This window comes from Chiloscyllium punctatum, chromosome 6 (assembly GCF_047496795.1).
Source record: "Chiloscyllium punctatum isolate Juve2018m chromosome 6, sChiPun1.3, whole genome shotgun sequence".
In the NCBI taxonomy this organism is placed as follows: domain Eukaryota; kingdom Metazoa; phylum Chordata; class Chondrichthyes; order Orectolobiformes; family Hemiscylliidae; genus Chiloscyllium; species Chiloscyllium punctatum.
In genome coordinates this window covers 83,469,056-83,489,251 of record NC_092744.1, presented here as the reverse complement: position 1 = coordinate 83,489,251, position 20,196 = coordinate 83,469,056, and the positions used below count along the sequence as shown (strand labels likewise).

The following is a 20,196-nucleotide window of genomic DNA, read 5'->3' as shown; positions in this document are numbered from 1 at the left end:
GCTCAAATCCTCCAACCCTGGCAACATCTTTGTAAATCTCTTCTGAACCCTTTCAAGTTTCACAACATCCTTCTGGTAGGAGGGAGACCAAAATTGCATGCAATATTCCAAAAATGGCCTAACCAATGTCCTGCACAGCTGCAACATGACCTCCCAACTCCTGTACTCAATACTCTGACCAATAAAGGAAAGCATACCAAACGCCTTCTTCACTATCCTATCTACCTGCGACTCCACTTTGAAGGAGCTATGAACCTGCACTCCAAAGTCTCTGTGTTCAGCAACGTTTGAGTGTTTTGAGGATGCTGCTAACAGAATTATGAAGGGAAATCAGTAGATGTATTTTACTAGGAGTTTCAGAATGTTTTTGATAAAATCACCTACAGGAGATTCGTCATCAAAATTCAAGCCCTTGAGATAGAAGGTAATCATGTACTGCTCTGGATGAAGGATTAACTAAGAGATAGAAGACAAAGAATAAGCAGATCATTCTTGTGTTGGCAGGCTGTGGGTATCACAAAGATCAAGTATTTGGTCTCCAGTTGTTCATTATACATATCAATGATTTGAATCTGGAGACCAAGTGCAACATTTCCAAGTTTGTACGTGCCAGACAGTTGTGTGGGAATGAGTGCTCTGAGAAACATGCAGAGAAGCTTCAAGAGGGTTTAAATCGATTTAATGAGTGACCAAGAATGTGGCAGATGGAAAACATTGTGGCATAATGTGAGTTTATTCACCTTGATAAACGGAGCAGATGTTCAGAGTATTTGTGAAATGGGAAGGGATTATACAATATTGGTGTACAAAGGGACCTGGGTGTTTTTGTCTGTCAGTGATTGAAGGTTAACGTGCAGATACTGCAAACAATTAGGAAGGTTAATAGTATGTTAGCCCTTATTCCAAGGGGACTTGAGTGCAGGAGTAATAAAGTCTTGCTTCAATTGTACAGAACCTTGGTTATACCACACCTGAAATACTGTGTATAGTTTTGGTCTCTTTACCTCAGGAAGGATATTGCCATAGGAGTGCAACAAAAGCTCATTCTTGCAATGATGGAACTGTCCTATGAAGAGAGATTGAGGGCTTGTATTGTGAGGAGTTTTAAAGAATGATGGATACTGTTTAATCCCGAGACATGAAATCTTCTTACTCATGGTTGTAAATCTTTGTAGCTGTTTATCCCAGAGGACTGTGGAAACTCAGTCTTTGAGAATATTTAAAGTAGTGGTTGAGTGATGGATTTCTGATGGCCAATAATTTAAAGAGATATGGGAGTAGTGTAGATGGAGGAAAACAAACATGGGCATGGATGATCAGCTGGGCTTCCATTTAATTGCAGAACAAACTTGGTAGGCTGAATGGTCTACTCCTGCTGCCATGCTTCTCTGTTGGTAATGATTCACTTGAATTACTGTCATAGATTCCGACTGAAACAGTGGTGGTTGAGCTTGGGGATTTATGCTTTTATTGTGCTACTCTGTGAATATATGTATAAAGATTTGATTCTGTATTTCACCATTTGTCTTTCTGGATTATAACAGATCCCACACGTTATCATGACCAGTTTCTTGGCTTTCCTTTTATGTAGAAAATGGGTCATGTTCTATCAGTAGTCTTTAATTTCCAGCCTGATCTTGTCGATACCTTTTTCTCCTCGCAGTGCTCTTAAGGACAGCCGCTTCCCCCCGCTGACTCGTGAGGAACTTCCCAAACTCTTCTGCTCTGTTTCGCTGCTCACTAATTTCGAAGATGCCAGTGATTACCTGGACTGGGAGGTAATGGAATTCCAGTTCAAACTTACTGTCACCTCTGAAGGCTGAGGCAGGCGGGTGGGGAATTAAATGGGAAGTGTTTCTCCATTCCTTGTAAGTGCTGAGTTGTTCTAGAATAGATTTGTCTTGGGGTGCAGGAATCTTTCTGGTATTTGAAGCATTTAAACCAGGGCAGTGACTTTTGTCCTTCTCTCGTGCACATTCCAGAAGGGTCGTTTCATTATGGCTGTTGCTGCGTGAAAGCCCATTCCCATTCTTCGAAATCAAACTAATTGGAAATCTGTACAACCCTTTTTTTTTAGATTCCTGTTGTCTCCCTTATAGTGTGCAATCATGCTGATGGGGATGTCTCCTAGTTCTGACTCAGAGCGTACTGCTCATGTTTAGTTAGCTGTATCTGCCTTGCCTCAGTTGGACACTGCCTTGCCTCTGAAAGGGAAGGTCATGTGCTGAAGCTCTGGTCCTGAGAATTGTACACCCATTCCATGCTGATACTTCAGCAAAGCACTGAGGCAACGTTGTTCTGTCAGAAACAGTGGGTAGTATTTGAAGAGCAGTTGGGAAATGCTTTCATCCTGGTCAGTAGTCCTCTCAGTCAATTCAGTTCAAAATAAACTGTCTATTAATTTATACTTTATTGATTGTTGGATCTTGCTGTGCACAAACTAACAATTGTAATTCCCTACATACCAATGGTAGCCATGTTTCCAAACTGGCTCTGAAGGGATTTGGGACATCCAGAAGACATGGAAGGTGCTGTACTTTCTTCTAATTAAAATTGCGTAATCCATCAGTGCAGAATGCTAGTCAGATTCCTGTTTACTTAACTCTTTAAGAGATAAGAACTAGATGGTCAGCCAATTCGTTCATTCATGGGTCGTTTGCTACTTGAGCCAGCATTTATTACCCATCTTTACTTGCTTTCAACTACTACCATCCATTTGGTGTAGGTAGACCCACAATGCTGTTAGAGAGGGATTCTAGGATTTTGACCCAGTGACACTGCAGGAATGGCAATGTTTTTCCAAGTTAGGAGTTTGAGTGGCTTGGAGGGAAACTTGCAGGTGGTGGTGTTCTCGATGGTATTGGTTATGGGTTTGCAAAGCTACTGTCTAAGGAGCCTTGATGTAGTGCATCTTGGAGATGGTGCAGGTTGCTGTCACTGTATGTCAGTGATGGAGAGAGTGTGAATGTTTTATGGATGTGCTCCCATTCAAGCAGGCTACTCTGTCCTGGATAGTGCCAAGCTTCATGAGTGTTATTGGAACTGTTCAGGCAAGTGAGACACCCACTCCTGGCTTGAATCTTGTATATAGTGCACTCTAGGAGTCAGGTGATAAGTTACTGGCTGAGGGTTTCCCAGCTTCCAACCTGCTATTGTAACCACTTGTGTAATTTCTGGTCAATGGTTACCTTCAGGTTAGGGTATTCACTGATGCTAATGCCACGGAATGTCTAAGTGCAGTGGTTAGATATATCCTTAGTGGAGATGGTAATTGCCTGCCACCTGTTTAACAAATGTTCCTTGCCATATATCAACCCAAACCTGGGTGCTGTCCAGGTTCTTGCTGTATTTTGACATGGGCTCCCTCATTGTGGGAGTTGCGAAGAGTGCAGAATGTTGTCATCATCAGCAAACTTGCCCACGTCAGAACTCGTGATGGAAGAAGGTTAAAGATGAAACAGCTGAAGATATTTGGGCCCAGGACACACTCTGGAAGAACTCCTGAAGGGATAAGTCGTCATCAACAACAACAATCTTCCTTTTGTCACATTTGACTCTGATTTATCATAGACCCTACCTTTGCGTTGACACCTTGATGCTAGACTCAAATGTGGCCTTGCTGTCAAGGGGAGTTACTATCATACAACCTCTGGAGCTCAGTATAGCAAAAGACTTTGAAAAACCATGATGCAGACAAATTTACCCTTGGAGACCCCAACAGTGACTGAACGTGGATCTTGTCACTTTTCTACAAAGCAAAGAGATGACTATGTGCCTCAGAAATCGATGTTCGACTTGGCAAAATAAAGTTGGGAAATAAAACTGTGATTCTCTGAGGCAGGCTGAGAATATTTACTAATAGGGCAAAGAGGGTCTCCCATTTGCTGATAAATGCCAGTATTTGACTGGAATAAAGTTATATCCTCACAGGAACCCAAACTGAATCATTGACCTCAGCTGCACACCTCCAGGATGAGGTGGTACAGCAGCTACAAACTCTGGAGGAAGTACTGCTGAATGCCTCAGGATATTTCAACAGACTAGGGGAATGGGAATTGGTGTAGCTGACCACTAATTAATGTCCATTGCATACATGGACACCTCATGGGATGTAGGATAGAAAGGTCACAACATCAGAGCTCAACTTTGATGGAACCAAACAGACCAGGCTGATTTGTCTTAACTCATTCTTTCCAACCAATCCAGCTCATGTTTTCTGGATGAGAATGCTAGTAATGATAGATCCTAATGTAACAGCAAAGTGTTTAGCCATGATTCTCTAATCTAGTGTTCAAAACATTCTCCAGCATGGAGACTATTAATGCATCTGCATCTACTACCATCTCCCCTCAATTCACATGTACCCACTGGCTCCTGACCAGCCTTTCTGAGCCCAGGCACTCTGGTCCTGGATTAATCTGCAGGTTCTCCCTCATTTTTCACTTGCCTTCTCTTTGCTTCTCATCCTTCTATCCTCCCTATCTTGAACTTCAGGCCACTAGCCCTCCTGTCTCCCATTTTAGCTGATATTGTTAATGATGTTGTGGGGGGAGTATCCTTATCTTTGAACCAGAAGGCCTGGGTTCACGATCCACCTGCTCCAGAGGTGTTTCATAACATCTCCCAATAGTTTGATTAGAAAATATCTTAATGACGCTCTTCTTTCATCTGTCAACCCCTCTTCTACCGTCCATAAGTTACCAAAGGTGAGGGAATCTTACTTGATATCATCCTCTCCCATAGATATTCCACAGGTCAGGTGCCTGTTCTCCTTCACTTTGCAAGATTCCACTGATAATTGTTAATCCAGGCAGCAAAGTGAAGGGGGCAACATGGAATTTGGGTACCCTCCAGATCTCCGTTGATACTTGTGAAAAACTCGCTCGTCCATTGTTGACAGCACACTGGCTAATGCAAAGTTTTGCAAAAAGGCTTGATCTCAGCATGGTTGTCAGCTGCTATTTCCACTGATGGAATACGAGACAAGCTCAGACATGAAGTCCTTTCTGGTTATGTAACTGTCTCTCTTTCTTTGTAGTTAAATAGTTTTAACTGAAGTTTTATTTCACCAAATAGCTCATTAATTTTAAACCATTACCGTAGTTGGTGAGCTCCTGAAAGGCAGAGATCTCCACAGGTGATTGAGCACTGGGGAGAAATAAGGTTACCATTCTAGTTTTAAACATCCGTAGAACTGGCCAAACTCTGTGACAATATAAAGATGCACCCATAGAACTGGTAACCTGCCAATGCTTCTACTGTAAATCGTAGAATCCATGCAGTGTGCAAACAAGCCCTTCAGCCCAACAAGTCCACACTGACTCTTCAAAGAGTAACCCACCCAGACCCATTCCCTTACCCTATATTTACCCCTGACTAATGCACCTATTGTATCCGTTGCTCCCGATGCGGTCTCCTCTACATTGGGGAGACTGGGCGCCTCCTAGCAGAGCGCTTTAGGGAACATGTCCGGGACACCCGCACCAATCAACCACACCGCCCCGTGGCCCAATATTTCAACTCCCCCTCCCACTCTGCCGAGGACATGGAGGTCCTGGGCCTCCTTCACCGCCGCTCCCTCACCACCAGACACCTGGAGGAAAAACGCCTCATCTTCCGCCTTGGAACACTTCAACCCCAGGGCATCAATGTGGACTTCAACAGTTTCCTCATTTCCCCTTCCCCCACCTCACCCTAGTTCTAAACTTCCAGCTCAGCACTGTCCCCATGACTTGTCCGGACTTGTCTTACCTGCCTATCTCCTTTTCCACCTCTCCACTCCACCCTCTCCTCCTTGACCTATCACCTTCATCCCCTCCCCCACTCACCCATTGTACTCTATGCTACTTTCTCCCCACTCCCACCCTCCTCTAGCTTATCTCTCCACGCTTCAGGCTCACTGCCTTTATTCCTGATGAAGGGCTTTTGCCCCAAACGTCGATTTCGAAGCTCCTTGGATGCTGCCTGAACTGCTGTGCTCTTCCAGCACCACTAATCCAGAATAATGCACCTAACACTATAGACAATTTAGCATGGCCGATTCACCAAACCTGCGCATCATTGGATTGTGGGAGGAAACCGGAGCGCCCAGAGGAAACCCATGCGGACACATGGAGAACGTGCAAACTCCATACAGGCAGTTTCCTGAGGCGGGCATTGAACCTGGGTCCCTGGCACTGAGGCAGCAATGCTAACCACTGAGCCACCGTAGGTTGCGGTCCAAAATTGGTGCTCAATCTACAGAATGAAACAATGGTAGTTTGTCACTTCACCTAACAACAGGGAGATCCGATTTCAATCTTTCCCAACCCTTTTCCCAAAGTCAGCAACGGCCTGACTCCACTTTCAGAAGCGAGTGTTAAAAGAGACCAACCAATTGCTGTGCTGTAATACAACCACTAGGTGGCTCAGTTGTATTCCCTGACTGTGAACAATAATTATCTTTTCTCTCAAAAAAGTCTGGATTTAGCTGACGTGTCCTCTCACTGCCTCCTGATTTCCATGTACATCTTGGAAGTATTAATTTTCTTCATTTTCAAGCATTTTTACTGAAGGATGGTCAATGGAGTTCCAGGACTGAACATTAACTCTGTTTCTCTCTCCACAGATGCTGCTCGACCCACTGAGTTTCTCCAGCAATTTCTGGTTTTGTGTGTTTTAGATTTTCATCAATTCTTTATTTTATTTTACTAAAGCAGTCAGTCAAGCCACACTCTCCAGTTCTGCTGGTGTGACTGGTGACTTGTTTGTGCACTCCCGGTGCTGTTGTTTAAAACAATGTTGTGAGAGTTTGGGATATGTAGGTGGGGGGGCGTATAGCTCCAATGATAGATATCTGAGATTGGACATGGGTTTCTTACCAGAGTGACCTGCAAGTTCACTGTTGGGACAATACTTACCTCAAAATGAGAATTCAGATGCTTAATTGTTGCACCTAACCAACAATGAGGCTCATTAATGATCAGAATCTTGATTTTATATCCAAGATTGCACAAAGTTACGCAACAAGTTTTGTGGAAGACATTAGAAAAACATAGTGACAGATCATGTGTGGGCCAAACTGTGGCTGATACATTCAATGTGGGGAAATGGAAGGTCATCTGTTTTGAATCTGAGAAAGATAAGTTAGAATATGTTCACAGTGCAGCCACACTGCATGTGGTAGAGGAGCAACAGGATTTAATTAGGAATTTGTGTACACAAAGTACCAAAAACTAGTGCATAGATATCAACTAATGAAGAAAGGCAACTGGAAAGTTTCCCTTCATCTCCAAGACAGTTGTCACATCAGAAAGAGGAAATGCTGCTCCAGTTCTCCAGAGCCACCTCGGCCTGACCCCCACCTGGTTACCAGAAGTGATTTCAGGTATTTTTTTCAGGTACTGAGCCATGGGAAGAATGTTGGCTTTGGAGCAGATATACCGAAAACAAAATTCACATGGAGGACACCAGGGTTTAAAGGGTTAAATTTAATTTGATTTGAGTTGCTTGCGTCTTGAAAAATTGAGAGGTGAGCATCTGGGGCTGATGATTTTGCAGTTTCCAATGCCTTAGCTGAGCAAATATGGGATTCACCTGGGGCTTCCCTGGTCCCTGCATGGCCCCTGTTCTGCACAGGACATCCCAAAGGCCGTTTTGTTTTAAATAAACAGTTAGTCACTTGACCCTTTTGCAAAGCAGATTAGTGTAGGTCTTCTGTATGTAAAATGGCATTGCTTTTGCAGCAATTGCTGGTAATATGTCTTTTGTTTTCTCATAGTAATAAAGTTGAATCTGTGTTTAGGTGGGAGTACATGGGATTCGGATAGAGTTTGTGAATGAAAAGGGAGCAAAACGCACAGCAACGTACTTACCAGAAGTGGCCAAGGAACAGGGTACGTGTGAATGCCAACCTGGTGAATTTATTAACCCTCTTTTTCTGCGTGTGTTTATTGAGGGCCAGGAAAGAATGAAGAGCAGTACAGCACAGGAACAGGCCCTTCGGCCCATCAAGAAAACGCCGACACATGATGCCTTGCTGGACTAAAAACATTTTGCTTGTACATTATGCATCCCTGTATTCCCTGTCTATTCACGTACCTGTCAAGATGCATCTTATATGTTGCTATTGTATCTGCTTCCACCACTACCTGTGGCAGCACATTCCAGCCACTTGTCACCCTCTGTCTGTAAAAAGAGAACACCCTGTCTCTCGCATTTCCTTCAAACTTATTCTTTTCTATCTTAAACCTATGGTCCCTAGTAATTGACATTTCTACCCTGGGGAAAAAAGACTCTGACTGTCCATTTTACCCAAGCCCCCTCATAATTTTGTGAATTTCTGTCAGGTCGCCCGTTGTCCTTTTGACGTTTAAATAAAAACAGCCAAGTTTGTCCAATCTCTCCTCATAACTGATACCCTGCAAACCAGGCAGCATTGATGGTAAACCACTTCTGTACCTCCTTCAACGCCTTTGCATCCTTCTGGTAGTGTGGCAACCAGAATTGTATGCAATATTCCAAAAGTTGCCTAACTAAATTTCTGTACAGCTTCAACATGACTTGTCAATGTTTATACAATGTGCCCTGACTGATGAAAGAATCATGCCTTCTTGACTGCCTTATCCAGCAGGGAACTATGGACCTGTATGCCTAGGTCCCTCCCCACATCGATGCTATTAAGGTTCTGCTATTTACTGCATACTCCCCTCCTGCATTAGACCTTCCAAAATGCATTACCTTGCATTTGTCCAGATTAAACTCCATCTGCCATTTCTCCACCCACGTCTCTTAGCCTATCAATACCCTACAGTGTCCTCTGGCAATCCACCTCACGATCAACAGCTCCTCCAGTCTGTGTCATCCTCAATTACTAACCAGGCCACCGACATTCTCCCCCAAATCATTAATATATATTACAAACAACAGAGGTCCCAGCAGTGATCCCAGTGGATCTAAAAAAAATACCCTTCCATGGTCACTGTAGCTTCTATGACTAAGCCAGTTCTGTGTCTAGCTTATCAGTTCACCATGAATCCCTTGTGACTTTATCTTTTGTATAAGCCTGCTAAGAGGGGCCTTGTGAAAGACCTTGCTGAAGTCCATACAGAAAGCATCTACTGCCCTGACTTCATCAGTCATCTTTGTTGCTTCCTTAAAACTTTTGAGAAACATGACTTTCCCCACTCAGAGCCATACTGCCTGTCGCTACTAACTGTATTTTACCAAATGTGAGCAAATCCTGTCCCTAAGAATCTTCTCCAGTAATTTCCCTACCACTGATGTAAGACTCGCTGACCTGAGAGTTCCCGGATTATCCCTGTTGCCCCTGTTAAACAAAGAAACCATGTTGGCTATTCTCCAGTCCTCTGGGACCTCTTCTGTGACTAATGAGGATTTTGTTCTGGGCACCAGCAGTTTAATCATCTGCCTCCCTCAGCATTCTGGGATAGATCCCATCAGGTCCTGGAGATTTTTCTACTTTGATGCTTTTCAAAACATCCAAACCTCCACCTTTTTCATATTGCCGTACCCTAACGTTACCATCCTGACACACTCAAAAGACATAGTGGATAGTGAATACTGACGCAAAGTATTTGTTAAGGACCTCACCCACTTCCTCTGGCTCCACGCATAAATTCCTTCCATTGTCGTTGAGTGGACCTACCCTTTCCCTAGCTACCTTGCTTCTAATTTGTATAAAATGCCTTGGGATTGTCCTTAAAGGGTGATTGCTAACCATTGGTGCATTGTTGAAGGCCAATAGTTTGGTAATAGAGAAGCAACATTAACGTTTCCAGTGGATTGGTGGTAAATTGCTCAATGTAACTCCCTGGTTTGCCTCCTGAAACTGAGGAAAACCCAGCGTGCGCATGTGCCGTACTTACTCTGGAAGTTTGGAGTTCCAGTTGCTGGTTTTACCCTGCTTGGTTCCTCAGGACAGTGCTGTATGAGGGTAGTTTCCAGACTTGGGACTGTTTGCCCCCCCTATTGACCCTGGATTACACTGGGATTTGCATTGAGCGTTTCCTAACAGATGTCAAGACTACTGAGGAGTTTTCTAAATGAATCAGCTGATGTGCAGCTCCCTCCTGTGAGCTGATGTTCACCTCATGCATTCCTCCTCCTCTCCTGACACCAGTGACCACCTATCCACTTCTGACAGCATTCAACACCCCCCCCCCCCCCCTGCCATGGACACTCCATTCTGAACGGTGAATGCGACTACCACCCTGGCAGTGTTCAAAACTTCCCCTCCCATCAGTTCACTCCCTTCCTGTGGGTGACATTTAGTTTGTTACTTTGGGGAGATGAACTTGTGTGTTGCCATTTTAACTGGTGTAGGAACCTCATTACAGGCTTTTGCTGATATCATGGTGCCAATCCATGTCCCTGGCACTACCTGTGTGTGTGTGTGTGCTTGTCTTGCAGACTGGGACCAGATTCAGACCATAGACTCTCTTCTGAGAAAAGGTGGTTACAAAGCTCCAATCACAAACGAGTTCAGGAAAGCAATCAAGCTGACCAGGTGAGTAACACAGTAAACCGGTTTATTCTAAACGGTGTTATCAGGCTTGGAGGCCAATAAGATATGTGCATCAGAGATGGATTACGTGGAAGTACAGAACTTGGTTGCATATTGGCCATGGCTCCTAATGAAGTAGGTAAGGTATCAGTAATTTGAGAGGGATGAAGTCCTTTTTATTGTTCAGGTTTGGTTTTGCATTTCAATCACATCCTTGTCCCGAGTTGATTATGGAGCATCTGCAGTTGGCCAAGTGACCACCTTTCTCGCTTGAGTTTTACTGCCAGAAGTGAAGTCAGTTGCTAATTTGGATCTTGGATCCTGGGGCCGTTTATTGCGCCACCAAAGAGTTTTAGGAGTAACAGGTTTTAGGGTGGGAAAGATGTTCATTGTTTCAGTGGGGGAGTTCACAAGGGAATTGAAATCTGTTCAGGTATGCATGCCCCTGACTCCCCAACTGTTTTGAGGCAGCTATAATATGTTATGGGACTGTTTGCCTCGGAACAGTTGTAGCAGTGTCCTCACTGATGTAACACCGTTGTGCTCCCTGAATATAATCCTGGAGCCCAGAAAACTAACTGCTTTGCAGTTGTGTTGTGTGTACTGGAGCTGCTATAGAATTTCCTCTTCACTCTGAAAACATCACAGTTGACACTCTGTCATACAGGTTATGGTGACTAAACAATACATTTCTTTTTAAGTTGAGGTAGAAAAGTAGATCAGACAAACTACAAAGATGACCTTACCTAAAATGAAATGGTCCCTTTCAAGCTTATTTCTTTGTTGCAATGTGTTTGGAACCCTCGATTTTCAGAGATGCCTATAGATTGCTCTGTGGTTGTTTTTCAGTTTGGGTTTCTGAGATTTTGATGTTGCTTGTTGTTTCGAGTGTCCTGGGTGATGGTGCTCAGGAGCGCTGCTTCAATTATTGTGAGGCCCCATTTGAGGCTGTCTCAGGGAGGGCTCGGTGAGAGCAGGTATACTCTCGGTTAGGTGAAGGATGTAGCTTCTTCTACAAACCTTTTAATATTAACAAAAGAGCACCTCAAAGCATACCCGAGCTAACAGAGTACTGTTGAAATGTATTCACTGTTATAATACAGGAAAACGTATCAGGTACAGTAAGATGTCTCAAACAGACCGAAAATCCATGACTAAATTGGTGATAATGGTCAAGGGATAAGGACACAGGAGGAACTCTGCTGTGTGAGTAAGTGTGGAATAACTTGCGTCTATTTCAATGGACAAGGAGATTGAAAGCTGTCACCTTTGACCGTATTGCACTCCCTTAGTGCAGCAGAGGAGCGTCACCCTTGGCTTTGTGACCAGTTGTCTGGAGTGGAATTCAACTCTTCAAACTCTGGCTTGGAGGGGTATGACGGGATTCTCCTACTAAGCTACAGTACTAAGTTAGGAAGCACAGCTGGGTGAATTGTAAACCAGTTTGGATGCAGGATAAACCTCCCTTAACCTTGTTCTCAGAACAGGTAACGATGTGGTCAATCTCCTATTCTAGCTATTGAGCATCCCCCACTCAAGGAAATATCGAAACCTTGGAACATTGTCTTCTATGTTCCAGTTGCCATAGACCATGCCATAGATAGGCACAATGAGCCAAATAGGCGAAAGTGAGGACTGCAGATGTTGGAGATCAGAGTCGAGATTAGAGTGGTGCTGGAAAAGCACAGCAGGTCAGGCAGCATCCGAGGAGCAGGAAAATCGAAGTTTTGGACGAAAGCCCTTCATCAGGAATGAGGCTGGGAGCCTCCGGGGTGGAGAGATAAATGGGAGGGGTGTGGGGCTGGAGGGAAGGTAGTTGAGAGTGTGATAAGTGGATGGGATTGATGATAATGGTGATAGGTCAGAGGGGAGGGTGGAGTGGATAGGTAGGAAGGGAGATTGGCAGGTAGGGGAGGTCATGGGGACAGTGCTGAGCTGGAAGGTGGGAACTGATGTAAGGCGGGCGGCAGGGGAAATGAGGAAACCGGTGAAATCCACATTGATATCCAGGGATTGAAGTGTTCTGAGGCGGAAGATGAGGCGTTCTTCCTTCAGGCGTCAGGTACTGAGGGAGCGGCGATGGAGGAGGCCCAGGACCTGCATGCCCTCAGCAGAGTGGGAGGGGGAGTTGAAATGTTGGGCCATGGGGCGGTGGGGTTGATAGTGCGGGTGTCCCGGAGATGTTCCCTAAAGCGCTCTGTGAGAAGGTGTCCGGTCTCCGTAGTGTAGAGGAGACCGCATCGGGAGCAACGGATACAATATGATATTGGTGGATGTGCAAGTGAAACTCTGATGGATGTGGAAGGCTCCTTTAGGGCCTTGGGTGGAGGTGAGGGAGGAGGTGTGGGCACAGGATTTGCAATTCCTGTGATGGCAGGGGAAGGTGCCAGGTTGGGAGGGTGGGTTGTAGGGGGACATGGACCTGACCAGATAGTCATATAGTCTCCTCTACATTGGGGAGACTGGATGCCTCCTCGCAGAGCGCTTTAGGGAACATCTCTGGGACACCTGCACCAATCAACCAAACCGCCCCGTGGCCCAACATTTCAACCACCCCACCCCACTCTGCCGAGGACATGCAGGTCCTGGGCCTCTTCCATCGCCGTTCCCTCACCACCAGATGTCTGGAGGAAGAACGCCTCATCTTCCACCTCAGAAAACTTCAACCCCAGGACATCAATGTGGACTTCACCAGTTTCCCCATCCCCTACCTTACCCCAGTTCCAACCTTCCAGCTCAGCACTGTCCCCATGACCTGTCCTACCTGCCAATCTCCCTTCCCACCTATCTGCTCCACCCTCCTCTCTGATCTATCACCTTCATCTCCACCTCCATCACCTATTGTACTCTTGGCTACCTTCTCCCCAGTCGCACCCCTACCCATTTATCTCTCCACTCTGGCGGCTCCCTGCCTTATTCCTGATGAAGGCCTTCTGCCTGAAACATCCTCCTCGGATGCTGCCTGACCTGCTGTGCTTTTCCAGCACCACTCTAAATGGCCATCTCCCGCGCTGTAGCGGTTCTGTGAAGTTGGATCCATAGGGTGTCTTGGTCACTTGAGCAAAGCTCGCTGAAGGATAGAAGTAACTCTCCTTCCCTCCTGTGCTAGAGAGTTAGACAGGAGAAGAAAACAATATGAAAGGAACAAATAATGAAAGCAGAGATGGAAATAACATTCAAATGCCCAAAATTGTAAGCAGGAAAGATGGGATGATCACCCTGCAAACAGGTTTAACAGCATAGTTAAAAGACAAAAGGCAGGTCAGTGTTTCAGATCTGGCTGCACAGTGGTCACTGATCATCCATGGTTTTTGGTGCTGACCTAATGGGGGAAAGATTGAAATGGCAAAGCAATGGGAAAGGTTTCTTGACGGCAGATGAAAATTCTAACTTAACAATGTGGGCCTTGAATCTAGTTGCCTCTCTGAAAGTGATCACCTCTTGAATCTTCACATGCCACTCCATTGGAAAGAGTGGAAGGGTTTAATGCTAATAGTCTGACATACTGTAAGATGAAAGCTGCTTTCATCGTCAAAACCCAGCCAAGAATAGGCGTTAGTCCGATAAGGTGGGAGAACACCCACAACCCATATGGTGAGAAATCATTGGCATCCAGCTGGTCATCGGACTAGAATTCCGAGTCAAGGCCCTATCTGTACTTTCCTGGCAGCTCCTGGAGCTGAATTTGAGCCCCGTGACTCCATGAGAACCTGAGTTGAAGTTTCTTTCAAGCTGCCAATTGATTTAGGTCATCTGGGCAATGCCATCCGATTTGATCTCTCTCTCTCGTGACATGTTATCTAACCTCCATGAGAGCAGCAGTTTGCAATTACACTCCTGGTCTCAAGGGTAGAGAGAGTAATCATTGCTAATATCCTCTGGATAACAGTTTAATTGTGGATCCTTGCTTCCCTAAAGGATCGGGGTCACTTTGAATCTCATTATGATTTCTATAGCCTGTTCACATTCACTCCCCAAGGCTCCCTGAAAGAAAAGAGTTACTTCTGGGAACATAATGTGGGCTAGCCTTGCATCTGTGCTACTATCTGATCATTACTCAGTGTTTTCAGGGAGCAGGGCTTGACGATGGAGGGGACACGTTCCAGAAGGGACATGAACTGTGCCATTCGCCTGTTTTGAGTCTAACCAGCTGCAGCCACATTAACGTACAGCAAAGTTTTTAATAACTGGCACTTTTGGGGCCCAGGGTGCGCCGGGTATTCTGGATAATCAAGAGGTACGCGTAAACTGCAGTCAACCCCTGACCAACTGAAGCTTCAAGACATTAACGTGCCTCAAAGTCTGTGTTAAAGCGTCAAAGCACCTCCTAAAATCGATGTCGAAACACACAGTAACGGAAAGGTGATGCAGGGAGTAAACACATCACTGCTACAGGAGAAAGTGAGGACTGCAGATGTTGGAGATCAGAGTCGAGTGTGTGGTGCTGGAAAAGCACAGCAGCATCTGAGGAGCAGGAGAATCGACATTTCGGGCATAAGCCCTTCATCAGGACAGGCTGTGCTTTTCCAGCACCACACATCACTGTTATACTTTATTCACAGCATTAATACTCGGGGACATCGCGTGTCTCTGAGGTGTATAACGTTTGTCGGTTTATCAAGGGGTTTGGTTAAAACAAGTTTTGCTGTAGTTCTGTTTCTTTCTGCCCAGGTACCGCAGTGAGAAAGTAACAATCAGCTACACTGAGTACATGGCATCTCGACAGCACTATTTCCAGAATGGCACTCTCCATGCCCCACCTCTCTACAATCATTACTCCTGACAACAGGCTGCAGGACCAATCACGGGACTCCACCTACGACCTGATCGGGGCTGATGCCTCCACTTCCTGGTCTAGTTACTTTTACTACTGCACTATTTTATGATGCTAGCTTCCGTTGCCAAGCAAGCCTTCGGTCAGCGCTACCTCAGACAGACTTGGCAACGGAACGCTGCAGTGAAACAGTAGAATATCGTTGGGGATCGGGGAGGGATTTCTAACAAATCTTGTTTCTGTTTCTACACTTGTTTACCTATGTTTGCCTTACTTTGGTAACTTGCAGGTCTCCAGTTATGAACTGCAGGTTTTAGTACTGAAACCATTGATGTGTGTAGGGTGCTCAGGCTCTTTGATAATGGGCAACGTTTCCACTAAGTTACTATTTTCAGTCGTGTCTCCCTGTGTCACATGGCTTGCAGTTTTCACGTGGGCCAAGACTCCTCAAAACGCAGGTGAAGGTTGAGGAAAAGTCCTGTGTAACAAAAATTCACTTTGACATAGCAGTGGTCTGCCAACGTGGTGCAACTGAAAATAGGGTCAGGACCGAAACGTTTTCCCTTGTTATTTACAAAGTCTTGTCCCCTGCCCTGGCCCCGGCCCCCATTACACAAGTATTACCTTGAAGCAAGTAACAGGATTTCACACCGACATGTTGTGCATGGTTGCCAAGTGCCCAACTGGCCCAAGCGTTTACTTGTCACGTGTCTGCCAGTCATGTAGAAACCAAGTGTCGATGCTGGATTTCTCTGCACATTATCCAAGAGTACAGCACAGTCCCAAATCCAGCAGTCACTCTGGCAATCATCTGGTTAGCTTTTAATCAACAGTATTGGAGGGGCACTAAAATCTAGTAAGATTTTTTTTTTCCTTTGGCCTCATTTGCTACTTGTATATCTATAGCCCAAACGTATACATTTTGTGAATGAAAACCCTTTGATAAAGTGAATTGTATTTACTCTGTGTCTCTTGGTCTGTGTATGACATTACATGCCTGTTCTCCATAGCCTTTCTGTCTTTCTGGAATGACCCGGCTGAGTGCAGAGATCTTCTGGTAGACCACGCTGATGTGTGAGTTTAACGCTGTGTATTTTGGGGCTGTTTTCACACTCCGAGTCCAGATTAAATGGACAGTGAAGGCTCTTCCTTTTGACGGCTTGAGTCAAAGCAGTGTCAGGAACAGTGACGAGAGGATCCCAGGCTAGAACGAATGATCTGATCGCCATTCCGTGTCCTCTTTTTGACTAGAGTAGCTCTGAGACTAGGGGAGGGAAGAATCAGTCTGTTCTAACCATTGCTAATGTCTAGTTGGCCCTGGCTGGAAAATGCACATGTGGTTATGAACAGATTAGGACATGACTGAGTGTACATTGATCAAATAGCTTCCTGATGTCTTTGAGCTCAAGGAGTGAGCAATGGGTTGGACACAATATTGGAAACAGTGCCAAGGTTAACTTACCTAAGTTCGAATAATTTTAAGCAGTTGGTAACTATTAAGGGTATTATTTCAAGGCTGTGTTATTTTCATTTTTTTAACGAAGACTGCAATGAGTCAACCTAGTTTTACGTAAAAATTAGTCAACTCTACCTTAATTGATACAGTTAGAAGCAAAATATTGCTTTTAATCTTAATGTCTGTAAAGAAAAGCATGACTATTCTTCCCGATTACTCCCCACTGACCCGCTGCTGTAGAACGTCCGACTGGTCAGTCATTGTACCCTTCTATTTAGTTATGGGTGAAAGTTGCTGAACCGTTCAAACCCCAACTCCCAAACAGGATAGAGTCGACCCACTAACAGCACGGTCAGAGACAGATGTGTGAGAAGGTGGCCCGAGATCAGGCAGAGTTTGACTGCTGACAGAGTTTGTGTGTCATCAAGATGAATCGTTCCTCACTAGAACGCAAGGCAGAATACACTTTATCATCAGCCTGGCTACTTTATTGGCCGACAGGTGCTCCTGTTCACTGGACAGCGAGGGAAGGTCCATGCTGTTGATTCCATATATCACCAGTCTAGCAATGGGAGAAGACCATTTGGCAACCTGATTGCTCACTTAGACCCTGAGTGCTCTGTACTTGAATTCTATTTACCTGCCTGGTTCCCTGTTTCTTAGTTACCTTCACCAAACAAAAGAGAAAAAAAAAATGGCTAGTGTTAGTTTTGAAACTTTCAGCTGACCACCGGCCTCCACAGAACTTTTGTGTTTTGTTTTGGGGGGGGGGGTGCTGGGTGTTAGTGGAGAGTGTGGAAATGGTGCGAGAGTAGGTAAAAGGGTTCCAGAGTGAAGATTCCCAATATCAGATAGTCAAGCTGCAGTATGGTAAGGAGCTCCCATTGTTCAGGACATAGTTTTTCATATGCCTTATTAAATCCTTAACTCATCATAAACACTGCAATTAGATCCCCCTTTTAGTTTTCCATTTTCATGGGAATGTAAACTGTCCTCGTATAACCCTTTCAATCCTTGTAGAATTCTGGAGAATCTACAATGCATCTCCTCTTCAGGCCATCATGAGGCAAATTGAATACAGCAGGGGTTTACCCAGAGCTCTACAACTGTAGCATCATGTGCACATATCTTTGTTGTAGCCTCCTTGAGATAAAGGCCAACATTCTGTTAGTCTTTACATAATGATTTTCATTCTCCTGCCCTGGCTTTGTCTGATCTGGTTACTTGGCCTCTCAAGTCATAATAACAAAACCAAGATATGGCAAATGCTAGAGATCTGAAAGTGAATGACAATTGCTGGAAAAACTCGGTCAAGTCAGGCAGCAGCTGTGAAGAGAAAGACACTTAGTGTTTCAAGACTAATAGGACTCCTTCCGTTTCAGAGATCCGCAGAAGTTCTGTCAGAATCAAAAAGTTAATAGTCTTTCTCCCTATGTCTCCCTGCTCTTTCACTGTTTTGAGCATCTCAATTCGAAAAATTGTTCAATCTACTTAATATTGGCTCCAAAGCAATCCCCCTCTGATTATCTAGGAGTTTTACAAACTCCCTTAATCTTTCAATATGACATTGCACCCACGATTTTGAGCCCTGATTTCTGTGTATTGACCACCTTGAGTAAACACGGTTGTTACAGAGTGTCTGCCTTGCCATTGCTCTAGTTTGGGCTGCTTCTGTACTCTACTGCACTTTAATGCAGGGCCCTGTTTTATTTTTTTGGCTGAAGATCAAATACCAAATGTGCAAACGGCCAAAAATACGTTGTGCAGTGTGAATGAAGCCAGGAAGGATGTGATGTAAAAGTCTGGCCAGAAAAGGTAAGAGCTTCCATCTTGTCAGCTGTCTTCACCAGCAAACGGATACTGATCCTTGGGTAGGAGCTGGGGGGGGGGGCTGCATGGGAAATATGTAGGCCGCTGCCCCGGACTCTGCATCCATGTAGGCAGGCAGGGAAAATTGCTTTGTATCCAAAGCTCCCATTCTGCAAATGTAAAGCACAGAAAGGTTTGCATTCATTCTTTTTGTATTCTGTATTCCTGATGTTTCTTTTTGGGGTTTATTCTCGTATCGTATTTCTGCTGCCTCCTGCCCTGTGGTCCCTCCTTGCTCCCAGTGATGTTATCACCTCCTTCGAATCTTGTTGTACTCCATGACTATTCACTGCTGATGTTTGTCTGTCTGTCTGACCCCCCCTCTCTCTTTCTCTTTCTCTTTCCCTCTCGTGTGCACTCTTTCTCTCCCTTCCCCCCCCCCCCGCCCTTCATTATTGTCCCCAGTATTCCTGTCTGTATGCTGTACTCCTCCTTATCCTTGATCCTTTATTGGATCCCCTCTCATTACCTGCCATCACATTTGTGTTCCCTAGTGGCTCAGACTTGCCACCTCCTCCATTCCATCACACGAGCTCATCCTTGTCATACAGCTTGGACACAGACCCTTGGGTCCAGCTAGTCCATGCCAACCAGGTTTCCCAAACGAAACGAGTCCCACTTGATCTTCTCCCATACACGGGCAATACTGTTCCTCTGGGTGTAGGCTTCCCTCCTCTCCCTCAGCGGTGCTTTAGTGAGTGTACATTTGCCCCACTTGACTGTGTTTACACATCATTGCCTTTGATTCCAAAACCTGTTGTGACAGCTCTGAGAGCTCGGTGTTGTTCCCTTTCTCTGTCACCCATGAGGTGTGACTGCTCACCCCCCCCAGCCCCCAAACCCTTCACCCCTCAATCACCAAGGTTCTTCCACCGCCATCTGTCCCTTACTCCCCCCCCTCCCCCCCTTCCCCCCCCCCCCCCCCCCCCCCCCACACCTCGCTATTGTTGCTTCCTGACCCACATCGTTGATTCCCCTCTCCGCCCAGCTGATTCTCATCCCATGCCTGCCCTCACCCAGCTCATTGCCCCCCTCCTGGCTGATTACCCCCCTCCTTATGTGCTGATCACCATGGCCCCTCCTGCAGCCCAGTATGACCAAGGCCCTTGCCACCATAGCCCCCCCTCAATGCACCACTGCCACTGGCAGCTTTCCCCACCCACCACCAGCTCCTGCCCCCGCCCTGGTTTGCAGCATTTCCATTTTCCCCCCCACTTCATCCCGAGCTACCTCCGCCCCCGTTCCGTTCAACAATGTACCCTGTCCTTGCTTATCCCCTCTCTCCTGTGTAGTACATCTCCACCACCCCTACTCTATTGTCCTCGCGCCCTGCTGCACTGCAGTGTGTCTGTGTATGCCTCTGTACCTCACTGGCTGCTCCCCCCTCACTCTTGCTCCCACCCCACCTTCCCGCTCCCACCCCACCTTCCCGCTCCCACCCCACCTTCCCGCTCTTCCCCCCACCTTCCCGCTCTCCCCACCCCCCTTTTCCGCTCTCCCCACCCCCCTTTTCCGCTCTCCCCACCCCCCTTTTCCGCTCTCCCCACCCCCCTTTTCCGCTCTCCCCACCCCCCTTTTCCGCTCTCCCCACCC

The 20,196-nt window shown here is 45.8% G+C and overlaps 1 protein-coding gene across 2 annotated transcripts in view; it reads left to right on the top strand.

The window, feature by feature from the left end:
- The window catches only part of LOC140479145 (AMMECR1-like protein), a 60,326-nt gene extending 44,086 nt beyond the window's left edge, over positions 1–16,240 (top strand). For both annotated transcript variants that reach the window (XM_072573104.1, XM_072573105.1), the window contains 4 exons: positions 1,664–1,778; positions 7,784–7,874; positions 10,411–10,507; positions 15,176–16,240. In XM_072573104.1, coding sequence (XP_072429205.1) covers positions 1,664–1,778; positions 7,784–7,874; positions 10,411–10,507; positions 15,176–15,287 — 415 coding nt within the window. In that variant the 3' untranslated portion in view covers positions 15,288–16,240. The remainder of the gene's footprint in view (positions 1–1,663; positions 1,779–7,783; positions 7,875–10,410; positions 10,508–15,175) is intronic.
- The last annotated feature ends 3,956 nt before the right edge of the window (positions 16,241–20,196 follow it).